The sequence below is a fragment of the Colobus angolensis genome, unplaced genomic scaffold (assembly GCF_000951035.1).
Source record: "Colobus angolensis palliatus isolate OR3802 unplaced genomic scaffold, Cang.pa_1.0 Scaffold41, whole genome shotgun sequence".
NCBI lineage: Eukaryota > Metazoa > Chordata > Mammalia > Primates > Cercopithecidae > Colobus > Colobus angolensis.
The window spans coordinates 5692313-5719318 of NW_012117488.1; the positions used below are offsets into that span (position 1 = coordinate 5692313).

Consider the following 27006-nt stretch of genomic DNA (forward strand, 5'->3'; position numbering starts at 1 on the left):
AGGGAGGGAGGGAGGGAGAAAATATGTTACAGGGATGTGGAGTGACTTGGTAAAGGGGTTACCTATTTGGGGTGATCACAGAAGTACTACCTGAGGCTACATTGAGACAGGCACCTAAGCATAGAGAAAGCCACCTATGTGATTATCTGAGGAAAAGAGATTTCTAAATAGAGGGAATATGTAATGCAAAGGCCCTAAGGCAGAAGGGGTCTTGATCTATTTTTTAAAAAAGGAAAGAAAAAAATGGAAAAGAGCCCTGTATCTAGATTGTAGTAAATAATTGGAAAACGTGATGTCAGAGAAATGGTAGGAGTCAGATCATAGGGTATTATAGACCACGATAGGAGGTTTAGTGATTATTCTCATTGCAATGGACAGTCATGTGGAAGGTTTTGAACAGGGAGAAGGGTATGATTAAAATTGTTAGTGATTATTTGGGCTATTGTGAAGAAGTGGACTATGGGGTTAAAAGTGGACCAAACCACTTATAAAGCTTTGGCAGTAGTCTAAATGAAAAATGATGGTGGCTTGGAATAAGAAAACACAGTGATAGTGAATAATGATCACATTCAAGACATATTTTAGAGGCATAGCTGACTGAATTTGCTCCTGGTTTAGATGTTGAGAAGATGGGATAAAGTAATAAATAATAAACCCTAGATTTTAGCCTGAGCAACTGAATGAATGATCATGCCATTAAATGTGTAACAGAGCAACAAATTTGTACTTAGAGATATGCAAATATGTAACTTATTTATTTCTGGCTCATCTGCTTTTCCTCACAAGCTCCTACTTACTGATTAGTGGAATGCAGTGGGGTCGGGGGGGCGGATGGCAGCAGGCAAAGAGAAAATTTAAAATCTGATTCAGTTGAATGCTTAATCTAATCATATAAAGTAGTAGTTTCTTCAGGTGCTCAGACTTGAGTCCTTGACCTCTTTCTTTTACTCCTTTCCAGCATTGAGTCTATGTGTCTTGTGATGGCAAGGATGAGGATGCCTTGGATATTGATGCAGTTGTTATTCATGCTAATTGGGACAGGGTGATCTTCCCTCACTGTCTACCCTGATGGTTTCTGGTGCTGATGTTTGCGTCTAGTAATTTTCTTTCTTTTTTCTTTTTTTTGGAGAAGAGGGTTCCCTTGCTGAACTGGTCTCACATCAGGTCCCACTAATTTCTATAGATGTCTCTGAGGTCTGCTGTGGTCCTTATTCAGTACTAGCCAAGGAAACCTGCTCTTCAGCCCTTATTGTAGAGCTATATATTCCTAGAGTAGTGATCACCCCGTTCCCGCCATGAACTTCCCAGCTGTTTCTGAGTTGCCATCTACATCATATAGGAATCGAAGAGTAGCTCAGGAAAATGTAACCATATGGTCTTCCTCATTTTGACTTTGTTGAGTAACCATATTGGCAGGGCTACACACCAGGTGATATCTACAGAAGATACCTTTCCAAATTCCAAATGAGTAGCTGGGAACAAAGACCTCTCTCTGACAAAACTCAGAAAAAGGAAAATATGTCTCTCTCTCTCCTCCTTTGCCTTCCCACATTCTCCTGGAGCCAAAACAAACAAACAAAACCTCTGTGCTTATCTTTACTTCCCCTATATCATATCCTCATCCTTCTAACATCTAGTAAAAAGCCTTATAGTAATACATGGAAAGTGTCTTCTCTATCACAGGACAGCTTTGTGTGCTAGGTGCTGCAGACTCAACTTGTGAAATGTTAAAAGTTGGAAACAAGGAAAATAGAAAAATACTATTTAAGGCATTCAGCCTTTGGGCATACAGACACCTGAGGCTGAACAGACAAAGTCCTCATATTCAAAGAGGCAAGAAAGAAAACCATTTTACTAATTTTCAAATTTTGCCTCATTACAGTGGAGGTGGGGAAGAGTAGGAGGAAAGCAGTTTAGGATTAGCAGGAGGGATTTTGAGACTTTGGCTTTGGGTGCATAAAGTTTAAGACACCAAATAGAAATGCAAAGAGCTATCATTAGGTAGGGTAATCAGAAGGTCAGTGATGGAGTGAGAACAGGTGATATAATTCAGGAATCATTAGAATACAAATCTCTCAAAACTCTACCATTAAATGGAAATTAATCAGTCTGCTCCTGAAACTTTTGGGTAAACAATGAAATTAAAGCAGAAATCAAGAAATTCTTTGAAACTAATGAAAACCGTGATACAATATACAAAAATCTCTGAGATACAGCTAAAGCAGTGTTAAGAGGAAAGTTTATAGCACTAAACACCTACATTAAAAAGTTAGAAAAATATCTGATTAACAGCATAACATTGCACCTAGAGGAACTAGAAAAACAGGAGCAAAACAACCCAAAAGCTGAAATAACCAAAATCAGAGCTGAACTGAACAAAATGGAGGTGAGAATAAAGCATACAAAAGATCAACGAAACCAAAACTTCATTTATTGAAAGAATAAATAAGATTTATAGACCACTAGCTAGACTAATAAGGAAAAACAGGGAGATGATCCAAATAAACACATTCAGAAATGACAAAGGGGATGTTACCATCAATACCACAGAAATACAAGAACCTCAGAGACTGTTATGAACACCTCTCTGCACACAAACCAGAAAACCTAGAAGAAATTCATAAATTCCTGGAAACATACAACCTCCCAAGACTGAACCAGGAAGAAACTGAAACCCTGAACAGACCAATAATGAGTTCTGAAATTGAATCAGTAATTTAGAAACCTACCAACCAGAAAAAGCCTAGGATCAGATTGACAGCCTTATTCTACCAGAGATATAAAGAAGAGCTTGTACCAATCCTACTGAAACCATTCCAAAAAATTGAGTAAGAGGAATTCCTCCCTTATTCATTATATGAGGCCAGCATCATTCTGATATACAACAAAAAGAGAAGACTTCAGGTCACTATCCCTGTTGAACATAGATGCAAAAATCTGTAACAAAATACCAGCAAACTGAATGTAGCAGCACATCAAAAAGCTACGATCAAGTAGGCTTTATTCCTGGGATGCAAGATTGGTTCAACATATGCAAATTAACAAATGTGATTCATCACATAAATAGAACTAAGAACAAAAAACATGCAATCATCTCAATAGGTGCAGTAAAAGCTTTCAATAAAATTCAACATGCCTTCATGTTAACCCTCAACAAACTTGACATTGAAAGTACATACCTCAAAATAATAACTGTCATCTATGACAAAGCCACAGCCAATGTTACACCTAATAGGCAAAAGCTGGAAGCATTCCCCTTGAGAGATGGAACTCTCACCACTCCTACTTAATATAGTATTGGAACTCTCCGTCAGAGCAATCAGACAAGAGAAAGAAGTAAAAGGCATCCAAATAGGAGAAGAGGAAGTCAAACTCTTTTTGCAGATTATATGATTCTATACCTAGAAAACCCCATAGTCTCTGCTCAAAGGCTTCTAGATCTGATAAACAACTTCAGCAAAGTTTCAGAATACAAAATCAATGTACAAAACTTAATAGTATTTCTGTACACCAATAACATCCCAGCTGAGAAACAAATCAAGAATTTAATGCCACTCATAATAGCCACAAAAAGAATAAAATACCTAGGAATATTTGGGAGGCCAAGGTGGGTGGATCACAAGGTTAAGAGATCAAGACCATCCTGGCCAACATGGTGAAACCCCTTCTCAGCTACAAAAATTAGCTGAGCGTGATGGTGCACACCTGTAGTCCTAGCTACTCAGGAGGCTGAGGCAGGAGAATCGCTTGAACCCAGCGGATGGAGATTGCAGTGAGCCATGATCGCACCACTGCACTCCAGCCTGGTGACAGAGTGAGACTTCGTCTCAAAACAAACAAAAAAAAACACCTAGGAATGCAGTAACCAGGAAGGTGAAAGATCTCTACAATTAGAATTACAAGAAACTGCTGAAAGAAATCAGAGACAACACAAATGTAAAAACATTCTATGCTCATGGATAGGAGGAATCAATATTGTTTAAGTGGCCATACTTCTCAAAAGCAATTTAAAGACTCAATGCCAGTCCTATCAGATTACCAAGAACATTTTTCACAGCATTAGCAAAAGCCATTCTGAAATTTTTATGGAACCAAAAAAGAGCCCAAATAGCCAAAGCAATCCTAAGCAAAAAGAATAAGGCTGGAGGCATCCTACTACCTGACTTCAAACTATACTGCAAGTAACTAAAACAACATTGTACTGGTACAAAAACAGTTACACAGACCAATGAAACAGATTAGAGAACCCAGAAATAAAGCCACACAACTACAACTATCTGATCTTTGACAAAGCTGATAATAACAAGCAATGGGGAAAGTTTACCCTATTCAGTAGATGGTGCTAGGATAACTGGCTAGCTGTATGCAGAAGATTGAAACTGGACCCCTACCTTTTATCATATGCAAAAATCAATTTAAGATGGATTAAATACTGAAATGTAAAACTCAAAACTATAAAAACCTTAGAAGAGAACCTAGGGAATAGTATTCTGGACATCAGCCCTTGCAAAGACTTCATGACAAAGATTCCAAAAGCAATTGCATCAAAAACAAAACTTGACGGGTGAACCTAATTAAACTAAAGAGTTTCTGCACAGCAAAAGAAACTGTCAAAAGAGTAAACAGACAACCTAAGGACAGGAGAAAATATCTGCAAAATATGCATCCAAGAAAGGCCTAATATCCAGAATCTGTAAAGAACTTAAATCAATAAGCAAAAAACGAACAACCCCACTAAAAATGGGTAAAGGACTTGAACATACACTTCTCAAAAGAGACATACATGTGGCCATCAAGTATATAAAAAAATGCTCAATGTCACTAATCATTAGGGAAATGCAAATCAAAACCACAATGAGATACCATCTTATACCAGTCAGAATGACTGTTATTAAAAAGTCAAAAAATAAGAGATGCTGGTGAAGTTTCAGAGAAAAGTAAACACTTATACACAGCTAGTGGGAATGTAAATTAGCTCAGCTACTGTGGAAAATAGTCTGGAGATTTCTCAAAGAACTTAAAAAGAACTAGCATTCGACCCAGCAATCCCATTTCTGTATATATACCCGAAGGAATATAAACTGTTCTACCGTAAAGATGCATGCACATTTATCTTCAGAGCGGCACCATTCGCAATAGCAAAGACATGGAATCAACCTAGATCTCCATCAACAGTGGACTGGCTTTAAAAAAAATGTGATATATATACATCATGGAATCCTATGCAGCCACAGAAAAAGAACAAGATCATGTCCTTAACAGCAGCATGGATGCAGCTAGAGGCCATTATCCTAAGCAAATTAATGTGGGAACAGAAAACCAAATACCACATGTTCTCCATAAGTTGGAGCTAAACCTTGAGTATACGTGGACACAACGAAGGGAGCAATTAACATTCGGGCCTGCTTGAGAGTGAAGGGTGGGAGGAAGGTGAGGATTGAAAAACTGCCTATTGGGTATTATGCTGATTACCTAGGTAACAAAATTATCTGTACACCAAATCCACGTAACACATAATTTACCCACATAACAAACCTGCAAATGTACCCCTTGAACCTAAAATAAAAGTTAGACAGAAAAAAAAATAATAATAACTCTGGTTACTGTGGCATGCACCCGTACTTCCAGTAACTCAAGAGGCTGAGGTGAGTGGATTGCTTGTTCCTAGGAGTTCAAGTCCTGCCTGGGCATCATAGCAAGACAGTGTGTCTAAATACATAAATAAAAGTGATATACAAAAATAGGTTCCATTCTTTTTCACCAGTAACGAGCAGTTAGGTATTTTAAAATGCAATTTCCAACACAATTAGCCACAAAATTAAGTATCTAGCAATACATCTGAACAAAATATTTGTAAACATGATGTGGAAAATGTTTACAATTAAAGAAATTATAATCGTTTATTAAAGAACTAAATAAATTGACGGGTATTTTATATTCACGATAGGAAAACTCAATATTATAAAATTATCAATCTTCTAAATTATTCAATACATTTAATACAATTTCAGTCAAAATCCTGATGGGATTTTTAATAAAACTTGATTGATAAAAAGTGATTTTAAGATTTGTGTGGAAAACCAAAGGGCCAACATTAAGACAACTTTAAAGAATAAGTTGTGCAGAGGTGGGATGGTTGTGGAGGAGGTGGAAGAGAGAACTTGACCTATCTAATATAGCTTATTATTGAAGCTAGAGTAATTAAATTAGTGTCATACTCATTCACAAATAAACAAACAGACCAATGGAAACTGAAGATAATGTAGAATCAGATATAAGCATATTTTGAAACTTGATTTTTGACAAATTGATTATGCACTACAGATCTATAAGGAAATGAACTATTTAATAAATGTTACTAGTACAGTTGGTTATCCAAATGGAAAAAAAAAATACTCTCCCTCACACAAATGCGCACGTGCACGAACACACACAAACACGTATCCTGCAAAATTAAATTCCAATTTGATTAAAGGCTTAACTGTTAAAATCAAAATCTTAAAACTCTTGGGAAAACATTTAAGATAATATTTTATGACCTTATAAAGAAAGGGCAAGCAATAAAGAGTTCTTAAGACAAAGCACTAAAAGAAACAGAAAGAAAATATTAATGACTTTGCATTAAAATTGCAAACTTGTGTTAGCCCAAAGTCATAATAAACAAGGTAAGAAAATAAGATACAGGCTGGGAGAAGAGATTTGTGATATATAGAATGAAAAAATATAAGTATGTATAAAAACATGTACATGTAACTCAATAAGGACAGCCCAGTAGAATAATGGGCACAAGATAGGAACCAGAAATTCACATATAGATATAGATGTCCGATAACTTTATGAGTAGCTATTCATTTTTCCATAATAACCAATAACATAAATTGAAATGATAATATCATTCTACACCCATTTTAAGTCTCATACAATCAAGCATTACAGGAAATATGGAGTAAGTGGAACTCTCAAACATTGCCATTGAGGATGTAAATTGGCAAAATCACTTTGGAGAACAGTTTGGCAAATATCTGATATGCTTGAAGATGCATATATCCTAAAACCCAGCAGTTCAATTCCAGGGTATGTACCCTATAAAAACTCTTGACATGAGCACATAGAGACATGTACAGGGTGTTTATTCCAGCATTGTCTGTAATAGCAAAAGAAAACCACCAAAACTTTAGCCAATGGGAAAAATACTTAAGTTGTGGTTTGATAATAACATGGAATCCTGTAGCAGTTTTTTTTTTAAGTAAATGAATTAAAGACACAGTAATTTCAAAACAAAAATGTGTTAAAAAGAAGTTTCAGGAGAACACATAAAGTATGCTACTGCTTTTTTAAAATTTTTAAAGATGTAAAATAACTACATATTGTTTGGGGATACAAATGGAGTAAAATTACTAAGAAATGTGTGGGAACAATAAAATTCAAGACAATGGCTGCACCTGAGTAGGGAAAAAGGGTGATGAGTTTGGAAATTATGTGTTTAATGTGGGGCTTCAATTATATGTGTATATATATATGTAGAGATATATATGTATATATATATATACACACACACACATACATTCACATATATTAGTTCTCTCAAAGTAGGTGGTAGGTAAATGGGTTTTCATTGTACCCTTTAGCATCTTTACGTGTACTTAAATATTGTATAATACACTTCTAATAAACAGCAGAGGTTAATAACTACTAACATATTTTGAGCTCTTCATTATAAGTCTAGTTTTTCTAAACTTTCTAAACTTTACATGCATTCTCTCATTTGCTCTTAGTCTTTGAAGAGGTTCTTTTATACCTCTTTCATTTAACAGGAATCTGAGGCCTTTAGAAATTAAATAATCTACCTATGGCCATATAGGTGTTAGGTGCCAGAATATGAAATGGAAGCAGTCTGACTTTTAAAAGCTCATACCTTTAATCTCTGTGAAGATTAATCAGCCTCTTTTTGAAAGGCCTCGTTAACTTCAAAGAATTCTTCATGCTAGTGCAACTACCATTTCTACCTCTGGATGCAGCTATAACTACAGCAATAGAGCACAACAGCTTTGGCCTCTAAATTCAGTGATTTTCTGAAGCTAGAAGAGCATTTGCTCAGGAGCATAGGGTATGAGTCATTTCCTTAGGTATCTGTTTATTCGTTCAACAAATATTTATCTAGAGCCTACATAGCACAGTGGTAAACCACAAGTTATTTCTTGTCTACATCATTTTTGCAGTTTGCCAAGCTTTTGGGACACAAATTTGAGATTTCCATTTTCATTTCCAGCGAATGCAGGGAATGTTGTGATTAATTATTAGCCATTTTAGAACTTGCGACCTGGCTTACTGTGGAACTCACTTAAGCCTAACCATTGTTTACCTGAAAATTCACATGGTACCCCACCTTTACTTAAAACAAAAAAACAAAAAACAAAAAAAAACAGTGTATCTTGAAAAATTGTAATCTACTTTTAGCTAAACAAAGGACAAATTGAAATGAAAATATTATTTTTAAGTTTTATGTGATTACCTCCTTTTTCTCTCCGTATTTCCTTCTTTTTTTTCCCACAGACCAAAGAATATCTCTTTAACTCTTTCTACTCCAGTGAAATTTTGAGATGTTCCTTGACCACGTATTAGATACCTTGAAATTTTCCTTGACCATGTACTACGTGTATTTTATACTCTGTACTTCCTTTCGTATGTGTGTGGAGACTTCATTGGATAGGCAGGAGTTCTGTACTTTCCACAAGATGCTGAGCTCCCAGTAGCTGATAGAAATGCTGAAATTGATGCATTTGAGTTTATACCTGTTTATTTTTGTTAAACATTTTTTACAGCCTGTGACATAGAAGGCATGGGTTAACTTTAATTACACTCTCTGTAATTAAAATGGGTATACTGAATCTAAGTAAGTTTCCACCTAGAATAATGAACAGTGTAATTACGACTGTCTTGGCCAGTTTGTGCATGTGAACTTTATAGCTAATAACAGCTGTGCCTCTAAGTCATTGTGACCTCTTTTCAAACGATACAAACATAATAATGTGGAAAGTAGCCCTCATTTTTACTTCTCGTCCAATCCAATCCAGTGATTATCTGATAGAAGTATTCAAATACTCCATCTCATCCTTTCTTTAATCATTTATTTCCTTTTTTATATTGAATATTTTAGGGACCTGAAGGAATTGTGGGAATTCCAGGGCAAAGAGGTCGTCCAGGAAAAAAGGTAATTTTTTACGTTTTCTTATGCAGGTTTTCTTTCTTCTGATGTATCCAGAGCTCCATAGACTGCTGTGATGTTTTTATTTAGACTAGATAGTAAAGTGGTAAATAATTATATATATTGCTTTAAAGGATACATTTATATAAATTAATATTTAATTTCAGTTAGGAGTACTTATTATCTTGATTATTTGAAGGCAAATTTTCCATTTTGTAGTTTGTAGAAAATCTTGGCTTTTCTTTCTTTCTCTTGTTTGCCAGAAATTCTTTTAGTAGACCATGGGCAAGAAGAAAGATAAAAGGAAAATACTATACCATTTGTGCTATTCAATAACAACTTTAGTAAAGTATTTGAGGGAAAAGAATGTAACTATAATTGTTTGTTGTTAATGTGTTTTTCTAAGTTGATTTTACTTTTTCCATATATTAAGAACTTCAAATCAAGAATATTTTTATTTGCTTACTTTATATTTTACTAATAATTGGTTGTATTTATAAAATTTTAGTACATTATAATGAAAATTTATATTTATATAAATATGGAATCAATAGTCTATTCAAGTATTGATGAAATATAAAAATGGTTTTCCCATTGGACTATGACAGTTTTGAATTATTTATTGTAATTAACTTCAAGTCACACATATTTTGATTTCCAGAATCCAGTTCTAGCATTTCTGCTGATATATACCTAGTCAGTCTTTCTCAGAATTTTTAGACAGTAGATAGGGATAATAAATAATGAAGAGAAACTAATGAGATAACATTTAATTGCCATTCATTTCCATTAAAAATAATTTCAATATTGAAGTTTTTTTCATCATATAGAGTGTTATGTCTAAAATCAACATTAATAGTGGGACAGTGCAAGTCTTTGTATAATAACAACCTGCACCACTGGAAAAATAAAATAAAGCCTCTTAACTGTTATAAATCCCCAAAATTTCCTGTCCAACTGTGTTCACAGTAGTTTTTCTTTGTGTCGTCTTGCTTATCAGTAATAGAACAGGTTGGTTCTCACTTAAGAAATGAAAAATAACACAGTGTTGTTTAAGAGCAGCTATATTTTGGTGCTAAAGAAAGCTCAGTTTGTCGGCCGGGTGTGGTGGCTCACACCTGTAATCCCAGCATTTTGGGAGGCCAAGGTGGAAGGATCACTGGAAGTCAGGAGATCGAAACCAGCCTGGCCAACATGGTGAAACCCTGTCTCTACTAAAAATACAGAAAAATTAGCCAGGCATGGTGGTGGGCGCCTGTAATCCCGCCTACTTGGGAGGCTGAGGCAGGAGAATTGCTTGAACTTGGGGGACAGAGGTTGCAGTGAGCCGAGATCACACCACTGCACTCCAGCCTAGGTGATAGAGTGAGACTGAGTCTCAAAAAAAAACAACAAAAAAGAAAGGTCAGTTTGTCTAATAGAAAGCAGAAGACAATTAGTTTTCAGAAAGATGTAAAATGATGTAAAAATGTTACAGATTTTTCAAGGCGCACTCCAAGCCAATGAGTGATGATCCTGAATGTACAGAACTGCACACTGGAGCTCTTTTTGTATTGAACAGACTTTGTTGCATTGAAATTCTCTATAGAGGGCCGGGCACGGTGGCTCAAGCCTGTAATCCCAGCACTTTGGGAGGCCGAGACGGGCGGATCACGAGGTCAGGAGATCGAGACCATCCTGGCTAACACGGTGAAACCCCGTCTCTACTAAAAACTACAAAAAAGAACCAGCCGGGCGAGGTGGCGGCGCCTGTAGTCCCAGCTACCCCGGAGGCTGAGGCAGGAGAATGGCGGAAACCCGGGAGGCGGAGCTTGCAGTGAGCTGAGATCCGGCCACTGCACTCCAGCCTGGGCGACAGAGCGAGACTCCGTCTCAAAAAAAAAAAAATTCTCTATAGAAACAGACTTTTCAAAGACCTTATGATTTCTTATAGTAACAATACATACATGCATATTTACATACATATATAGCAAAATTCAAAAGTTAAAAAAAAAATGGTTATCTGGAATTCAGCATGAGCACCAGATACCCCCTGCTTGTTTGGTCAAAAAATTTTTTTATCTTTTTCCAAAATTACTTTTATTTTTTAAAATAACTTATGTGCTGATGGCATGTTATTATTGTTAGTGGTGGTCTGTAATACTGTTAACCAAATATTCCTCAGGAGCTATTCAGGAATATGATATAGGTAATTAATCTAAGTATAAATTTTTTTCTTACGTTTCTCTCTTAATAATATCATCCACAGGGTGATAAAGGACAAATAGGACCCACAGGAGAAGTTGGAAGCAGAGGTTCTCCTGGAAAAATTGGGAAAAGTGGTCCTAAGGGTACCAGAGGAACTAGAGGTGCTGTGGTCAGTATTTGATTTGCTTCCAGAAGTGAGTCACTGTGGATGGGAAAGAAATGTATCCATGCCCTTAAAGTTTCATCCCTTGATTAGCTTTACAGAGAAGGCAATAGTTCCATTGAAAATAATCTACCTCCATGGGATGTGGAGAATTGTAAGCATTCCACAGTACTTAAATGGCTTAGTGGTTTCTGGACATGAAAAAGGAAAGAGAAAAAAAAATGAAAATGGAAATAAAATATGAAATGAGGTTTTAAAAAATAAGATTATAACTCCTAACCAAAGTAGGAAATTTTATATGGCCAGCACTTAAAATTGGGATTTAGTATCTGTATAAAACTATGCTGTCATGATTGACAAATTATTTGAAAATCAGGTTTACTTGAAATGGATTTTCTTTCTCTGGTTGGAAACAAACCTGCTTTATCTGGATATTATTTTTCTAACCAATTGTGATAAATCTAACATCTAATTTTATCTTCAGTCTTTCTCAGGAACTTTGCATGATGTTAGGAACAAGTATAGCATGATACTTATGAACTCATATATTAGCTGAATTATATTGCGAATATATTTAGACCTGTTCTGAAAGTCACAGCATGAAAGAGATGCAAAATATTTAAAAGATTATACAATTGAGTCTTCTGTTTCATAAGCTTTTTTACAAAATGCATGTGTATTTCCATTTAGTGTAGTCTCCATTTAAATGTCACAAGTACTAGACTTCACTAAGGCTTTTTAGAGATAATTGCATAATCCATTTGTTGTCTGAGGAAAGTTTGCCTCAGGCTCATTTTCGGTATTCCATTCCTTACTGTGATCTAGGCCTTTCTTACTGTCTTTTATTTAAATTACTAGCATTTCTCTGTCTTTGACCTGTGTACAAAAACATTTTATGATGTTATTAATTTTTAAATTTGACATGTTCCCAACCTACCTTCCCAAGAGGTTTCACCAAATTTACACTCCCACCATCAACATTTCATATCACTTCTTTTGATGTTTGCCAATCTGATAAGTGAGAATGTGTATTGCAGTTTTTCTATTTACACTTTCCCAATTGCACTTTTTTCTTACGGAAGTTGCCTGTTCATATATACTGCACATTGAATTGTTGCCTTTTTCTTATTGATTTGCAATCACTCCTTATATACTTAAAAAATTAATATTTTTTTAAAAATATGTTACAAAATATATTACAAATGTTTTCCTTTCTGTAATTTATCTTTTAATTTTGTATATCCTTTGCTGTATAGATCATTTTAATTTTTATACAGTCAAACTTGTCGGTCTTTTCCCTTGTAGTTTCTGTGTTTTATTTTATTAGAAATGCCTTCCCTACCTAAAGTATGTAAGAATATTCTTCCATATTCTTCTGATACTCTTATAACTTTATTTTTACCCTTAACTCTTTAAGACATATGGAGGTTTTTATGGATTTTTGTGGGGTTTTTTTCATGTAAGCTGTAGAAGACTAATTTTATTTTTTCCAAACTTACAGACAGTTGTTCCAATTCCATTTATTGAGTGGTCAGTCTGTTTTCTGCTTTTTTGAAATGCTACCCTTACCATAAACTGAATTCTCAAATATTCATTGGTCTGTTCTTATTCTACTTTATTCTCTGAATCTAGTAGTCTATTTCTGGGTCAATACCACGCTCTTTTACTTATTATACTATTGTGATACTTTCTGTTAGGGCAAATACTTCATAATTCATTTTACAAGAATGTTTGGTTCTTGCTATGATCTCTTTCATGTGAACTTTCAATTTCCTTCAATGCTGAATCTTTTTATAAACACCTTAAGTCTTTTTATTTACTCATATCTGCTTACATATTCATCAATAAAATATTTCCCTTATCTCTGTTCTTTAATCTTTCTTGTTAAGTTTATTCTTAGTATTTTTGTTTTTTGTCTTGTTTTTGTTTTGCTTTGCTTTTGAGTTTTATTCTCAGTGTTAATATAATCCTTTTTCTGTTGTATCAACTTAGTGGTGCTGTTGGTGCTATTATATTTTGATCTTATATCCACTTTAGCGAATGTAGATGTTTCTCATAGGGATTCTTTAGGTAAATAATATTGCCTCCCCTTATTTGCTTGTCTGAATTGCTACATTGATTAGAACTTCTACTAGAGCAGTGAATAGAAGTCATGATGAAGAAAACCTTGTCTTTTGGGCCTGTCTTTAGTGAAAATGCTTCTAATGCTTATAATGTCAAGTGTTGTTTACAGTTGTTTTTTAGATATACCATTTATTTGTTTAAAGAAATTTCTTTTCATTCTTAAATGAGAGTTTTGACCAAGAGTAGATGTTGAATTTTATCAAATCCTTTTACATTATTTGTTTAGATAATCCCGTGCTTTCTCTCCTTTGTTTGTAAATATAAGAAAATTCATTAGTAGATTTCCAAAAGTTGAATCAACCATGAGTTCCTAGGATAAATCTTAAGGATAATTATATTATTATTTTAATGCAAATGGATTTTTATTTAAGAGTTTTATTTTAGCTTATTGAATTTAGTTTACCTTAAAAGTTTTGCATTTGTATTTGTAAGCAAAGTAGGCCTATTTCTTCAGTCCATCGTTCTTCATTCCATCTTTTTTTTAATGTTTACTATCACTAACTGGATTTAGGTATAAGTGTTAAACAAGTCCTATAAAATGGGTTGGTAAATTTTTCGTATTTTTCTGTGCTCTGTAACAGTATGGGACATAGATATTGTGTCTGTTCTTCAAAGGTTTTGTAAAACTTGCTATTAAAACAATCTGAGCCGATTGTTATTTTATTAACAGTAGATCTTGGCTTTCTTTTCAAATTTTGTATCTTCTGAAATAAATTTTTGAAATTTTTCTTAAAAATTATCTATTTCATCTAGATTTTCATATTTAGTAAGTGAAACTTGAAATTACTATTTTCTTATAATTAAATGTTTTTCCTGTGGTTGTGTCCTTCTTGTTTCTAATGTTGTTTTATCGTGTCTACTCTTTACAGTGATCAGATTTGCCAAATATTTTGCTATTTTATTAGTCAGTTCAAAGTGTCTACTTGGTTTTTCACTCAACTTTTTAAAATGGTTTTCTGATTCGCTAGTTTATGCTTTAATATTAATCTCTTCTTGAATTAAATGTCTGGCCCGTTTATGTAATTTATTTAATAAATACATTATGAAGCTACCTGTTTCCTTTTGAGTGCCACTTTGGCCATATTCCCATATTTTTATGTTTGTATTTTTACCATCATTTACTTATAAATAGCTTGCAATTTCAGATTTTATTTTCTTCTAAATAAGAGTTATCTTAAAGGATCTTTCTTTTTAAGTAGATTTTTAATTTTTATTGCTCATTTTTAATTACATTGCATTATAGCCAGAGGATGTGACCTGTATGATTTCCGCTTTGAGGAAATTTACTAAAATCTTCTTTGAGGCCTAATATACTCAAGTTTTGTCAAAAGATTATGCATTCCTTTTTCTCTCTTCTTTTCTTTCTTTCTTTTTCTTTTTTGGGGCTAATAAACAGTCCTAAGTATTTCTGTTAAATCAAGTTGTTAGCTAAGCTACTTAAATCCTTCTAGCTTTCTTACTGCTTTTTTTCCTTACTATTTGAGTCACTGATTTCTCAAAACAGAGTTTGAGGTCTGCTTATCATGTTTTCTACCTGCTTATTTTTGGAAGGTTACATAATTTTGCATACATATTTTAGGTACATTAAGGTTCATTTTTTCTTTTATGAATTGCACATTTTATTTCTTGTTTTATTGGCTTTAGAGTCACTTGGAGTCAGCAGCAGCCTTTAGCATTGCCTGCTTTTTGTGCAACAGTTTCCACATTCATTCACTTATCTTCTAGGCAATTGCTACCATCAGTTACCCAGCATAAGTAGAATAGGAATATCTGACTCCTTTCCCCAGTTAGTTCACCTGAACCTATCTTGCCCCTTCAATGTCTTGATTTCGGCATTTGAAATTTCCTTGAGACTATTTGGACATCTGCAACAATTTTTTTCTTTGTATGTTTTCAGCCCTAATTTTCTGTCTCAGATTACAAAATTTTGGTCCACTGATGATGTTTACTTATTTTCCAGTATTGTTATTACAAATAAATACCTTCATTTTCTCTCTCTCTTTTTTGTTGAATGGGACTATTGAAACAAGCATATGTCATTCAGCCATCTTGAGCTAATGAATAGTGAGTGGTTACATTCTATTCTAGATTATTCACCTAGGTAATGGCTGAATTCTTATTAATGTTTTAAAATTAATTTTGTGCAGTTCCTTTTTTAGACTGAAACTTGTTCTTAACTGAATGAGTCTAAATTTACTGATCAATGGTTAATAGTTGCAATGTGAACTTTTTTAGAGCTGGGACTTTAAAGAAATCATCAAATACAGTGAAGCAGTATGATTAAATGGGAAATACTATATATGCAGAATCAAGAGACTTAGTTTTAGTATGATATTTGGCAAGTCACATACCTATTCTGTGCCTTAATTTTCTCATCTTCTATTTGTTTTGAGAGTCAAATAGGAGAGTCAATATGGAATCTTTTTGATAATATGAAATATAGGACTTTTTCTGGGTTTTTTTTTTTTTTTTTTTTACTTTTTCAGTTGAGCAATCTATTCAGTAGGCTAAGGGCATTTGCTGATTAGTCTTTATAGATGGTTTCACCATCTACAAAATATTGATAATAAGAGTAATCATAGAGTAACTATTACATGTAAGTTGTCAACCATTTCCCTTTTAATAACTTTGACCAGGACTAAAACCATATTCATCAAAGCATCTGAAACTAAAAATGAGTATGGAGTTCCGGATCCTGTAGTGACAATGTCAAAAACTCTCAGGTTGCACTCTCTAATATTCAGTGACCACATCTGGCACAAGCTTTGACAGATGTAAACCACATTTCCAATAATTCGTTAGGGACCAGCAGGATTCTGACAACTGAAAGTATTTTTTAAATATGATTAAGGATGTTTATATCAGAAGTAAACCAAAAAGACATTTGTTACAGAACTTTTTGTGTTTCAGAAAAAAAAATAGACAAAAGTTGGGGTGTTATTTTTGGCTTTCCTACTTCAAACTAGGTAAATTTCAACCGTGAAAAATCTAAAGGTAACAATTTAAATAATAGGAGTACAAGTCTAATGATTTAGACAATTCTCTACTTTCCCTCTCTCATTAATATTTACTTTGTTTTTTAGGGACATTTAGGATTGATGGGACCTGATGGAGAACCAGGAATTCCAGGGTACAGAGTAAGTATTTATAACTGAAAAAATATATTCACGTGAAAACATTTTTATTAAAGATGATATCCCAAATATGCAAATCTCTCTGATAAACCTTTCTAACATATTTAGGCCTCATCCTCCCAGACAGTAAATCCTATTTTTCATTTCGTAATGATACCGTATCTAATACCTAGGTAGAGCATGTATAAATGTCTACTTGTCCTTTTGTAGGGCCATCAGGGTCAACCAGGACTCTCTGGATTGCCAGGACCTAAAGGAGAAAAGGTTTGTGTGTATATTGGCTTTTTAATCCTGAAGTTAAACATTGAGCTCATGAATTATTCCTGAAAGACTGCATGGAAAAATTTACAAGGAATAAAGGAAGCACTTTTAAAGTTGAAAATTTTACTAATTCCAGAAGAAAAAAATAATATCAAGGAGCTAAAATTTAAATAAACTATTAAAATATCTTCCACGGGTTGTTTCAAGACTGAGCTGAAATAATATATGTGAAAATATTTGTAGAGCTTTGTAAGAGTAAAATTAATTATTTAAAGAAATCGTAAGGCTCTAGATTAAATGATTAATTTTAGTACATTTATATTAGAGTCTTTGGGGCAGGAGTCAGGATCAAGCGATCTTGACTGTTGCCCAGGTTGGAGTCAAACCAATCAAGCAATCCTCCCACCCTAGTTGCATACCACCGCACCTGTCTCATTTATATTAAAGATTAAAATTTTTTGATGATTTAGGAATAACTACAGCAGTAATCTTAATTTATGGTATCATTGAAACCTGACACTTTAAGAAAAGTTCTGAGCTGCTTCTTATATAATTAAAGGAAATCGATACTTCCAAGAAGAATCCTGTACAAATTACAACTCTGTATAAAATACCATATGCCTAGTTTCTTACATCAAAGTTTTCCACTTAAAAAAGATAAAATCAAATGCATTTCCTAATATATTTAAAAGTAATAGGTTGTGTATTTTTGAAGTTTATTTTATTTATTGAGTTTTATTTATAAATCATTATTTCATTTTAGGGCTACCCAGGAGAGGATAGCACAGTCCTAGGACCAGCTGGGCCTCGAGGTGAACCAGTAGGTCTTTTTCTGAAATAATTCTGGTTATTCAAGATAAAATATAATTATATAATAGATTCACAACACCAATTACATCTCTTCAAAGAGTTTTTTTTTTTTGTTAGTTTTATCACATGGTTTGATAGGAGAGCGATATTTATGGTCACAAAATTTAAATGATATTAAAATCTTTAATATGAAAAATATGCAGGTCGTATTTTAGCATAATATATAGGGTTCATACAGTGACTTCCCAAATCTAGCTTTCTGAATTGAAGGCATGATAGCAACTTTTATAAAGATTATCAGAAAACTTATATACTCTAGACATTTTAGGGTATATATTTCTTTAATTATCACTTTCAGATTTATTTCTAAATATTAAAAAATCTTATCTATGTACTTCTTATAACAGTTTACACACTGTTGCCAGGTGATTTCAAAACCCCTTTACTGAGTTATTAGAACCAATAACCTTTAAAAATTACTGATCTGTAGACTTCTTACTAAACATTTTAAGGACTAACTATAACCATTGTTTCTAAAAAGTAGCTATTACAGCTTTGATTATCTGAATAACTGTCCCTGTGTTCATGTTTGACTAAAACAATGTCTAAAGACCATATGTAAATTAAATGAATTAAATGAAAATTCTTAGTTCATAGAAACAAATATTATATAATTGGCTATATTTTCCATTTCTCACATAGTATTATATAGAGAAAAAGAATCCTAAGGCACAAGGATCAGAATATGTAGTCACTCCTGATATTTTGACCTGACTCTTTGGAGATGACTGAAAGTTATACTTTGTTTTAGAAATGGACAAGAAAGATTCTAATACTTTCTGATTAAATCAAGGCATCTCATATAGAGGCAATAGGTATATAGACATCTAAAAGAATATGTAAGTTTCTTTATCAAATAATATTTTAATCTCTCTAAACCACTAACAGAGGGAAATATAAGGAAATAATGTAAAAATCTTAAAGCAAATGGAAAAAACTTGGCAAAGGGAGTATAGTAGTGGTTGTTTTTCCCAGATTTAGGTATGCCAGGATCGAAGAATGTCAGCTAAAATATAATAAATATATTAAAAGTCTAGCATAGCAATAGTAGTTTTATCCAGTAGACATGGGACAGGCATGAAACTTAAACCACAAAGATTCTAAATAATTAAAGCAGAGTCAGAGATTGTAGTATTGACATTATGTCTCTTACCTTTGTCCACATAAGAATAAGTTAAAATTTGTCAATTAGGGCTCTATAATAAATCCTACGCTTTTTCAATTAATTTCAATTTAAGTTTTTGTTCAAATGGTAGGTCCTAGTGGGTGCTGATATTTCTATTTCATTTTATAGTAGATAATTTGATGATTTATTATATTAAAGATTTTCTATTAGAAATGTTCAGGAAAAGTAGGTCTGAGTTTATTAGATAATTTTTGGCTTAAGTATTAAAATTAATAAGTGTACTTTTTAGGTTAAATTAAAAATTTCACAGATTAAACAATAGACTTTTATTCTGAGACTGTGTCTCCGTCTGTTGCCCAGGCTGGAGTGCTGGTTCACTGCAGCCTCAAACACCTGGGCTAAGTGATCCTCCTACCTCCCAAGTAGCTGGGACTGCAGGCTCATGCCACCAGGGCCAGCTAATTTTTATTTATTATTTTTTAATTTTTTTTAGAGACAGAGTCTCACTCTGTTGCCTAGGCTGGTCTCAAACCCTTGAGCTCAAGCAATTCTCCTACCTCAGCCTCCCAAAGTTCTGGGATTACAGGCATGAGCTAACACACCCAGCCAACAGTAGTAGACTTTTTCATGAAGAATGGTAAAGTAGGATTTACTGTATAAATACCTTTTAAAAGATCACTCAAACATAATCTTTTGTAATTAATGGAATTATGTACTGAACTGTCCTGCTTAAATCTTTTTCAGTCATTTAAAAATTTAGTAAAAACGTAAGTTATTCCAGCATCATTTATAACATACTGTACTAATTGAAACATTTTGTTGTTTTGTTGTTGCTGTTGCTGTTGTTGTTGTTGTTGTTGTTGTTGTTGTTGTTGTTGTTTGAGACAGAGTCTCACTCTATTGCCCAGGCTGGAGAGCAGTGGTGCAAACATGACTCATGGCAACCTCGACCTCCTGGGCTCAAGTGATCCCTCTGCTTCAGCCTCCCAAGTAGCTGGGACTATAATCACATACCACCATGCCTGGCTAATTTTCAAATTATTTGTAGAGACAGGGTCTCACTTTATTGCCCAGGCTGGTCTCAAACTCCTGGGCTCAAGGGATCCACCTGCCTCAGCCTACAAAAGTGCTGGGACTATAGCTGTGAGCCACCACACTTGGTGAAAATATTCATATTTTTAATTGGGCTGCATTTTTCAACATCTTTCCTAGTAGATTCATTATGAGATTTTTCTTTATATAATTCAATGGTTGGTGTATTTTTATGTTGTTCTTGGTATCATTGAAATTCAATATTTTGAAATTATTTAATGGAACTAAACAAATCATATATTTGATTTTTTATTTTTGACAAAAGAATAAACCACATTAATCTTATCACCTGCATTCACATATACTTTGATCCAGCTGTAAAACTGTTTTGTGTGTGGTCTCTGTAGGGTCCAGTGGGGGAACAAGGAGAGAGAGGAGAGCCTGGAGCAGAGGGATATAAGGTAATTGCAAGTTATACCCCTTACTTCTGAATTTGAATAGGGTCCTCTGTGTTTCTATTCCATTTCAAATGAAAAGAAGCATTACTGAGATAATTAGTAATGTCTTATGTTTTTAATCCTAGAAGAAACGTCTTTCTACGTTCTGTTCCTCCTTCCTAGAATCATCTTTGTCTTTTCCCACTTTTGCTTTTTCTCATCATTCAGATCTCCACGGAAATGTTACCCCTGAGAGGCCTTCTCTAACTGCCCTATCTAAAATAGATCTAGAACAATCAATCACTCTGGACCATAATACTCAACTTCCTTCATGACATTTTGTGCTATATCATCTTGTCACCTTTTAAATATATTCGTTTCTTGGTTTATTGTTTGTCTTCCTCCACCAAAATGTAGGATCCATGAGAATAAAATCTTGTCTCTCGTTTTCATCATTATACCCCCAGTTTCTAGAACACAAAGTTCCTCGTATATAGTAGGAATTCAATAAAGAGGTGTCAAATAGATGGCTAAATACCTTTATATTCTCAAGGCTTAAGTCAATTCTTACCCTCTTCCATTCCTGACAGGGATATTATATGACCAACTTAGCTAAAATTAGACTGTGTGTAGAATTATTCCGAGTCATTTTTTAGAATCACATTTGTTTTGAGGATGTTCTGTATTCCTGCCTTATATCTCTTCCCTCTCTATTTACATTGTCAATTGCTTTACAGAGTTAGAGGTTGTCTCCTGTCTCGCTATTGTTCCTGTCTTATTCCTTTGCTCATAGCATTCTCTATTTGCCTATAATATTATGTAATCTTTGCTTATGTAAATCCTTTATAATTTCACTCAAGTTTCCTTTTTCCCTGACCCAGTAACGGTAATCATGCTCTCTCCTGTAGTCCTGTAATAGTATTATTTATTTAAGTCATTCAACACAAACATTTTACCATCTTCTGTTGCTATTCTTTTTTTGCTAATTATTTTTAATGTGTAGGTGTCTTAGCTCCCCCACTTTGCATATGTCTTCTTTCTTTCTTGTACAGTGTCTAGTTCTAATCCCTGTACATAATAAGTTTTAATAATGAATTGATGAGTTAATTGATCTGATACATCTCTCTGTCAAGGTAATATTTCTGTGGTCATGTCTGAAATGCAGATTTATATTACCCAAACTAAATGGACAAGATGATAGATAGATAACTGTCATTAATAAGTTGATTTTTCTCAGGCCAGAGGAATCTGAAAAATTAACTTTCACTCCCTAAAACTCTCTTTGAAGCAGATGTTGAGAATAGTTCTAAATGTTTCTGAAATTGTTGCGATTACCATTTGTTTTTCTGTTTTCAAAGAAACATTTTTAGCAGGTTATATGTGTTCTGTTTCTAATTTACATAACATTTGTATCTACAAGTGTTTCCTAACCCAAGGAATTAAGTGGATTTATTTGAAATTTACTTTTCTCTGAGTTGAGAAGCCAACCCAACTGCTTCCAGCATAATTTGAGAAGCCTCTTAAAGTTCCTCAGCTTTTTCTGTGCGTGACTTCTTCACACAGTCTCAGGAAAACCAGGTTCTTGCAATATCTCATTTTGGCTTCTACCAACTACAGAACATTCAGTAGCTAAATCAGTATATTTACCATCAAATGAGCAGTTAACTATTCGCTTGAAAGGAGATAAGAATTTCCACACTTGGCTAGCTGAAGAAAAGCCCCGCCAGCGTTATTCTGGACAGTCATTCACTTTTCCCGACGTTCTCTGTCTAATCTACTTCTCCTTCCCTTTGCTTGTATACCCCGATTAAGTTTTCAACTGTAGATGTTTTATAAACTAGTTTGATCCATGTCTTCCTTTCTGTCTTATTTCTTCCTAAGTCCTTAGTCTTTAGGGATCGTTTTACGTATTGGTGATTCTATGCTAAACACTTAGCCATCTTGTGCCAGACAACCATGCTACTTATATCGCTTAGCTCAGAATCATGAAATATCCAACTTTCTCCCTTGCCAAGTTTTCTCCTAGCACAAGTTTGATTTATACAGAGGAACCGTGCTTTATTTAGAATTAGGTTATCTTGTTATAGCTTCAGCTGATATTTTAAAATGTTTACTTTTCTATATGGATATTGTCTACGCTGATTTCCCTCTGCTAAACTGATGGCATTATCACCAAGCTTCTTTATTAGGATAAAATACATGTAACGTAAAATTTGCCATTTTAACCATTTTAAACTTTACAACTCAATGACATTTAGCACATTCACACTGTGTGCAGTGGAGGAAAAATATCTTTTTCTTCTATCCTTCTGAATTCTTGGCGGGGGACCCTGTGACAAAAGGCAGATTAACAAGAGAAAAGCATACAGATTAATTTCATATAAATTTTATGTAATGTGGAAGCCTTCGTAAAAAAATAAAGCTCCAAAGAAACAGTTAAACCTGAGTGTTTTTATGCTAGATTTGATGAGGAAGTCTTAGAAGAATGTAATAGGCCAAAGGTATGGGCTAAGATTAGTAAACTGGGGAAAACTAGGCAAGGACTGTTCATTCAGATTATTCTCTGTATCCCTTCGTTTTTGGAGATAAGGATGCTCTTTTCCTCCACGTATAGGGAGGGCATCTCTCACATGAGTGTCTTATGACCTGCATCAAAGGAAGGTAAGAAAGTCCTTTCTGCACCTGCTATCCCTCAGATTCCTTCAGCTTAAAATATTCAATATTCCAAGATGCCATATTTTGGGGTAGTGTGTCTTGAACTCCATCATGTGAAACCATCACCATTGTATAGTTTCAAACATTTTCAACACTTCCAAAAGCAAGCCCCATACCCATCAAGCAGTCACCCACTATTCCCCTGAACCCCTGGAAACCACTTTTCTCTTTGTCTCTGGATTTGTGTATTCCGGATATTTCATATAAATAGAATCATACAACATACAGCCTTTTGTGTCTGGCCTCTTTCACTTAGCGTAATGTTTAAAAAGTTCATCCATGTTATAAAATATATCAACGTTTTATTCTCTTTATGACTGAATAATCACCTGGCTTTAAAAAAAAAAAATGTTTATACTCACAAGCATCTTTGACCAAAGTCAAGGGTCCTGCTCATTATTATTAATGAATACTTACTTGTACTGACACACTTTATGTGTTATGTATGATAACATTTCTAAAAACCATGTCCCTGGGCTAGGCACAGTGGCTCACGCCTGTAATCCTAGCACTTTGGGAGACCAAGGTGGGCAGATCATGGGGTCAGGAGATCAAGACCATCCTGGCCAACATGGTGAAACCTCATCTCTACTAAAATACAAAAAATTAGCTGGGGGTGGTGGCACGCACCTGTAGTCCCAGCTACTTGGGAGGGTGAGGAGGGAGAATCACTTGAACCTGGGAGGCAGAGTTGCAATAAGCCAATATTGTGCCACCGCACTCCAGCCTGGCAACAGAGCAAGACTCCATCTAACAAAAAACAACAACAACAACAGCAAAAAAACCAAAAACTATGTCTCTCGTTATTAAGCTTGTATTTGAGTGTCTGCCATGGGCCAGGAGACGAGCTAGGGGCCATGGATATTACATGGACATCCCAGACACAATCTCTGTCCCCATGGACATCATATACATAAAAAACATGGGGAATAAGAACATTTAATCAGTATAAAAATAAACTTAGTGAATTTTAGCTATAAAATATGTACAGTTATTTCATGTTATTTCATAAAAGGAAAAACAATTATAGCTGTCATCCTGCAAACTAAAACTATACATCACATAGATCAAGATAAATTTATTTGAGGCTTGAGAGCCAGAGGACATGGAGGGAATAAACTTATTATCCTGGCAACAGCCACTTTTTAAAGGTATAAATGGAAACATTTTACTTAAAGGTATAAATGGAAACATAAATATCCAAGATTAACTCAAGTTAAGCTTAGGAGAGATGAAGTCCCAGAAATACTTTGAATAAATTATATTGCATCTCAAAGTTCTTTTTGCGGGGGGAGTGGGAGCAGGTTGGCAATAGTCATAGAATTTTTACACACAATAAAATAACTAAATCCCAACTTGGCCTTTACTCCTTAGCATCAGACAAACATATCTAAATAGCTATTAGACATCATCACAGGCACCTCAAACTCAATAAGTGCCAAACCATAGTACCTCATCCTTTCCAAATTTGATCTGATCTTCCTCTTGTTATGTCCTCGGTTCAGTGAATAGTATCACCAGCCATTTAGATGTCTAAGCCAGTAGATGAATCCTCTGTCTCTCTCTCTCTCTCCCTCCCTCTCCCTGTCTCTCTCTCTCTTTCTCCCTCTCTCTGTCTCTCTCTCAATCTCTCTCTCTCTCACTCACTCACTCTATCTCTATGAATCTCTTTTTCTTCCCCATACCCCTACTCATCTCTCACAGTCAGCCACTTCTTTTGGTTCTTAAATGTTTCTGGGATCTAGCTACTTTGTCCTACTTTAGTTCAGGCTCTCATCATTTTTTGCCAAAATTATTTCAATAGCTTCCCAACTAGACTCCCTGTCTCCAGTCATAGCCCTCTCAGATCCATTTTCTGTCTAACATGTTCTGTCACATGCATCCCTTTATTTGCCATGCTATTCCTTGCCAGAATGTCCTCACTTTACTGCCCGGAACACTCATTCTTCAAGATTGAACTTACCATTTCCCTTATAAAATGTTTTGTAAGTTCCTTTGGCCATTCAACTCATCCCACCACTAATATTATCTGACAAATTCCATCACTTTCCATAACCTCTCCTGCATAATTTTGTAATAACATTTTCTATGGCATATTGAATTTTTACAATTACAAAAAAATGGTCATAGTCAATTTTTGGAGTGATAGAATGGACCAAAGTAGTTTTAATGAAATTCTTAGAATGCAGGTTTGTCTTGGTGAGATTTACATTCATACTTCACAAAGCCAGGAGAGGCAGTTGGCTATTCTATGATCATTCTGAAAATATTTCTGTAAAACTACATACAGGGATGGTGGAAAAGCCATAATTTGGCATGATAGTTTTGAGTTTTGTAGTTTGCTCATATTCTCACTCTCACTTCAGCTCCAGCTATTCACCTGCCACTTCTTTCCTGAATCCTGTTTGATAAGTGACCTTCAAGTAGTCATATTTACTTATACCACACTCCCCCTTGATTGGCCAGATTCTGTTAATTGCTGGCTGTGCTCATGTTTTGCTAAGGGTCATGTGTGATCGTGGTTTCTACTTTAGTGTGGCCATGTGCTATATAGAAGCTTTCCAGACTAGCTTTTCTCTCTTGCCACTGTTCACTTCCTTAAACAGGTTTCATTTCCTTTATCAGGAAGTTGACTCTTAAACCAAAAACATTTGCCTCAGAATGCAAACAAAGAAGCCTTCAATTGACTTTTCTGTAAGAATAAATATTGTTAACCTATGTATGCAATCTCATCTTCTAGCCCAGGAGATGGGACTGATAACTCTTTCGTAAGGCATTCTTTCTGTAATATACAGAAAATAGGAAGAAAGAAATCTGATTTAGTAGAACAGTAGGAAAAGGGATAAAAGAGATTACATGCAGAATTCTTCCTGCGTAACTCTCATCTGACACGCTTCTGGGTTGTTGCTAGTTTCTGTTTACACACTTGAAAAGGGAAATGTGGTAGGCCAGCATTCCTTCTTAGGAGAACTAAGGTGATGACGGATTACCAAATGTCAGTCATGTGGTGTTTCTTGGTATTATAGTAATACCTCCCAGTGACTGCTCCCAGTCTTCAGCCCAGTAAATCTACCATCCAAATAATTGTGAATTTAGTTTGTAAAAATGGAGACCATAGTACACTGTCAGAGAAGGAAGAGATTGAAAAAGAAATGTATTCTCAAACTCTGTTCCTTTGGTTATTGACTGTATTAGTTTCCTGAGGCTGCTATAACAAATTATCACAAAATGGGTGGTTTACAACAATAGGTATGTAATTTTCTCAGTTCTAGAGACCAGAAATCCAAACTCAAGGGATCAGCAGGGCCACACTCCCTCCAGAGGCTCTAGGGCCACACTCCTGCCTCCTCCAGTTTCTGGTGGCTGTCAGCATTCCTAGGACTGCCTCTCCCCAGTCTCTGCCTGTGTTTTCACCTGGCCTTCTCCTCTGTTGTCTGTTTCAGTGTACCTCTGTGTCACTTATGCTCTTTAGCGGATTTAGGGCCCACATGGATAATCCAGGATAATCTTATCTTGAGATCCTTAAGTTAATGACATCTGCAAAGACCCTTTTTCCAAACAAGATCACATTCACAGGTTCTGGGGATTAGGACATAGACACATATTTGGGAGGCCACCATTCAACCTGCTATGTTAATTCACAAGCTATGTTAATTCACGAAAGAAAGAAAGAAAGAAAGAAAGAAAGAAAGAAAGAAAGAAAGAAAGAAAGAAAGAAAGAAAGAAAGAAAGAAAGAAAGAAAGAAAGAAAG

At 34.7% G+C, this 27006-nt stretch overlaps 1 protein-coding gene across 1 annotated transcript in view; it reads left to right on the forward strand.

Annotated features, from left to right (window-relative positions):
• COL24A1 (collagen, type XXIV, alpha 1) overlaps nucleotides 1-27006 on the forward strand; it is a 395043-nt gene that overhangs the window by 275532 nt on the left and 92505 nt on the right. The window contains exons 38-43 of the mRNA XM_011956095.1: nucleotides 9158-9211; nucleotides 11454-11561; nucleotides 16763-16816; nucleotides 17024-17077; nucleotides 17838-17894; nucleotides 20510-20563. Coding sequence (XP_011811485.1) covers nucleotides 9158-9211; nucleotides 11454-11561; nucleotides 16763-16816; nucleotides 17024-17077; nucleotides 17838-17894; nucleotides 20510-20563 — 381 coding nt within the window. The remainder of the gene's footprint in view (nucleotides 1-9157; nucleotides 9212-11453; nucleotides 11562-16762; nucleotides 16817-17023; nucleotides 17078-17837; nucleotides 17895-20509; nucleotides 20564-27006) is intronic.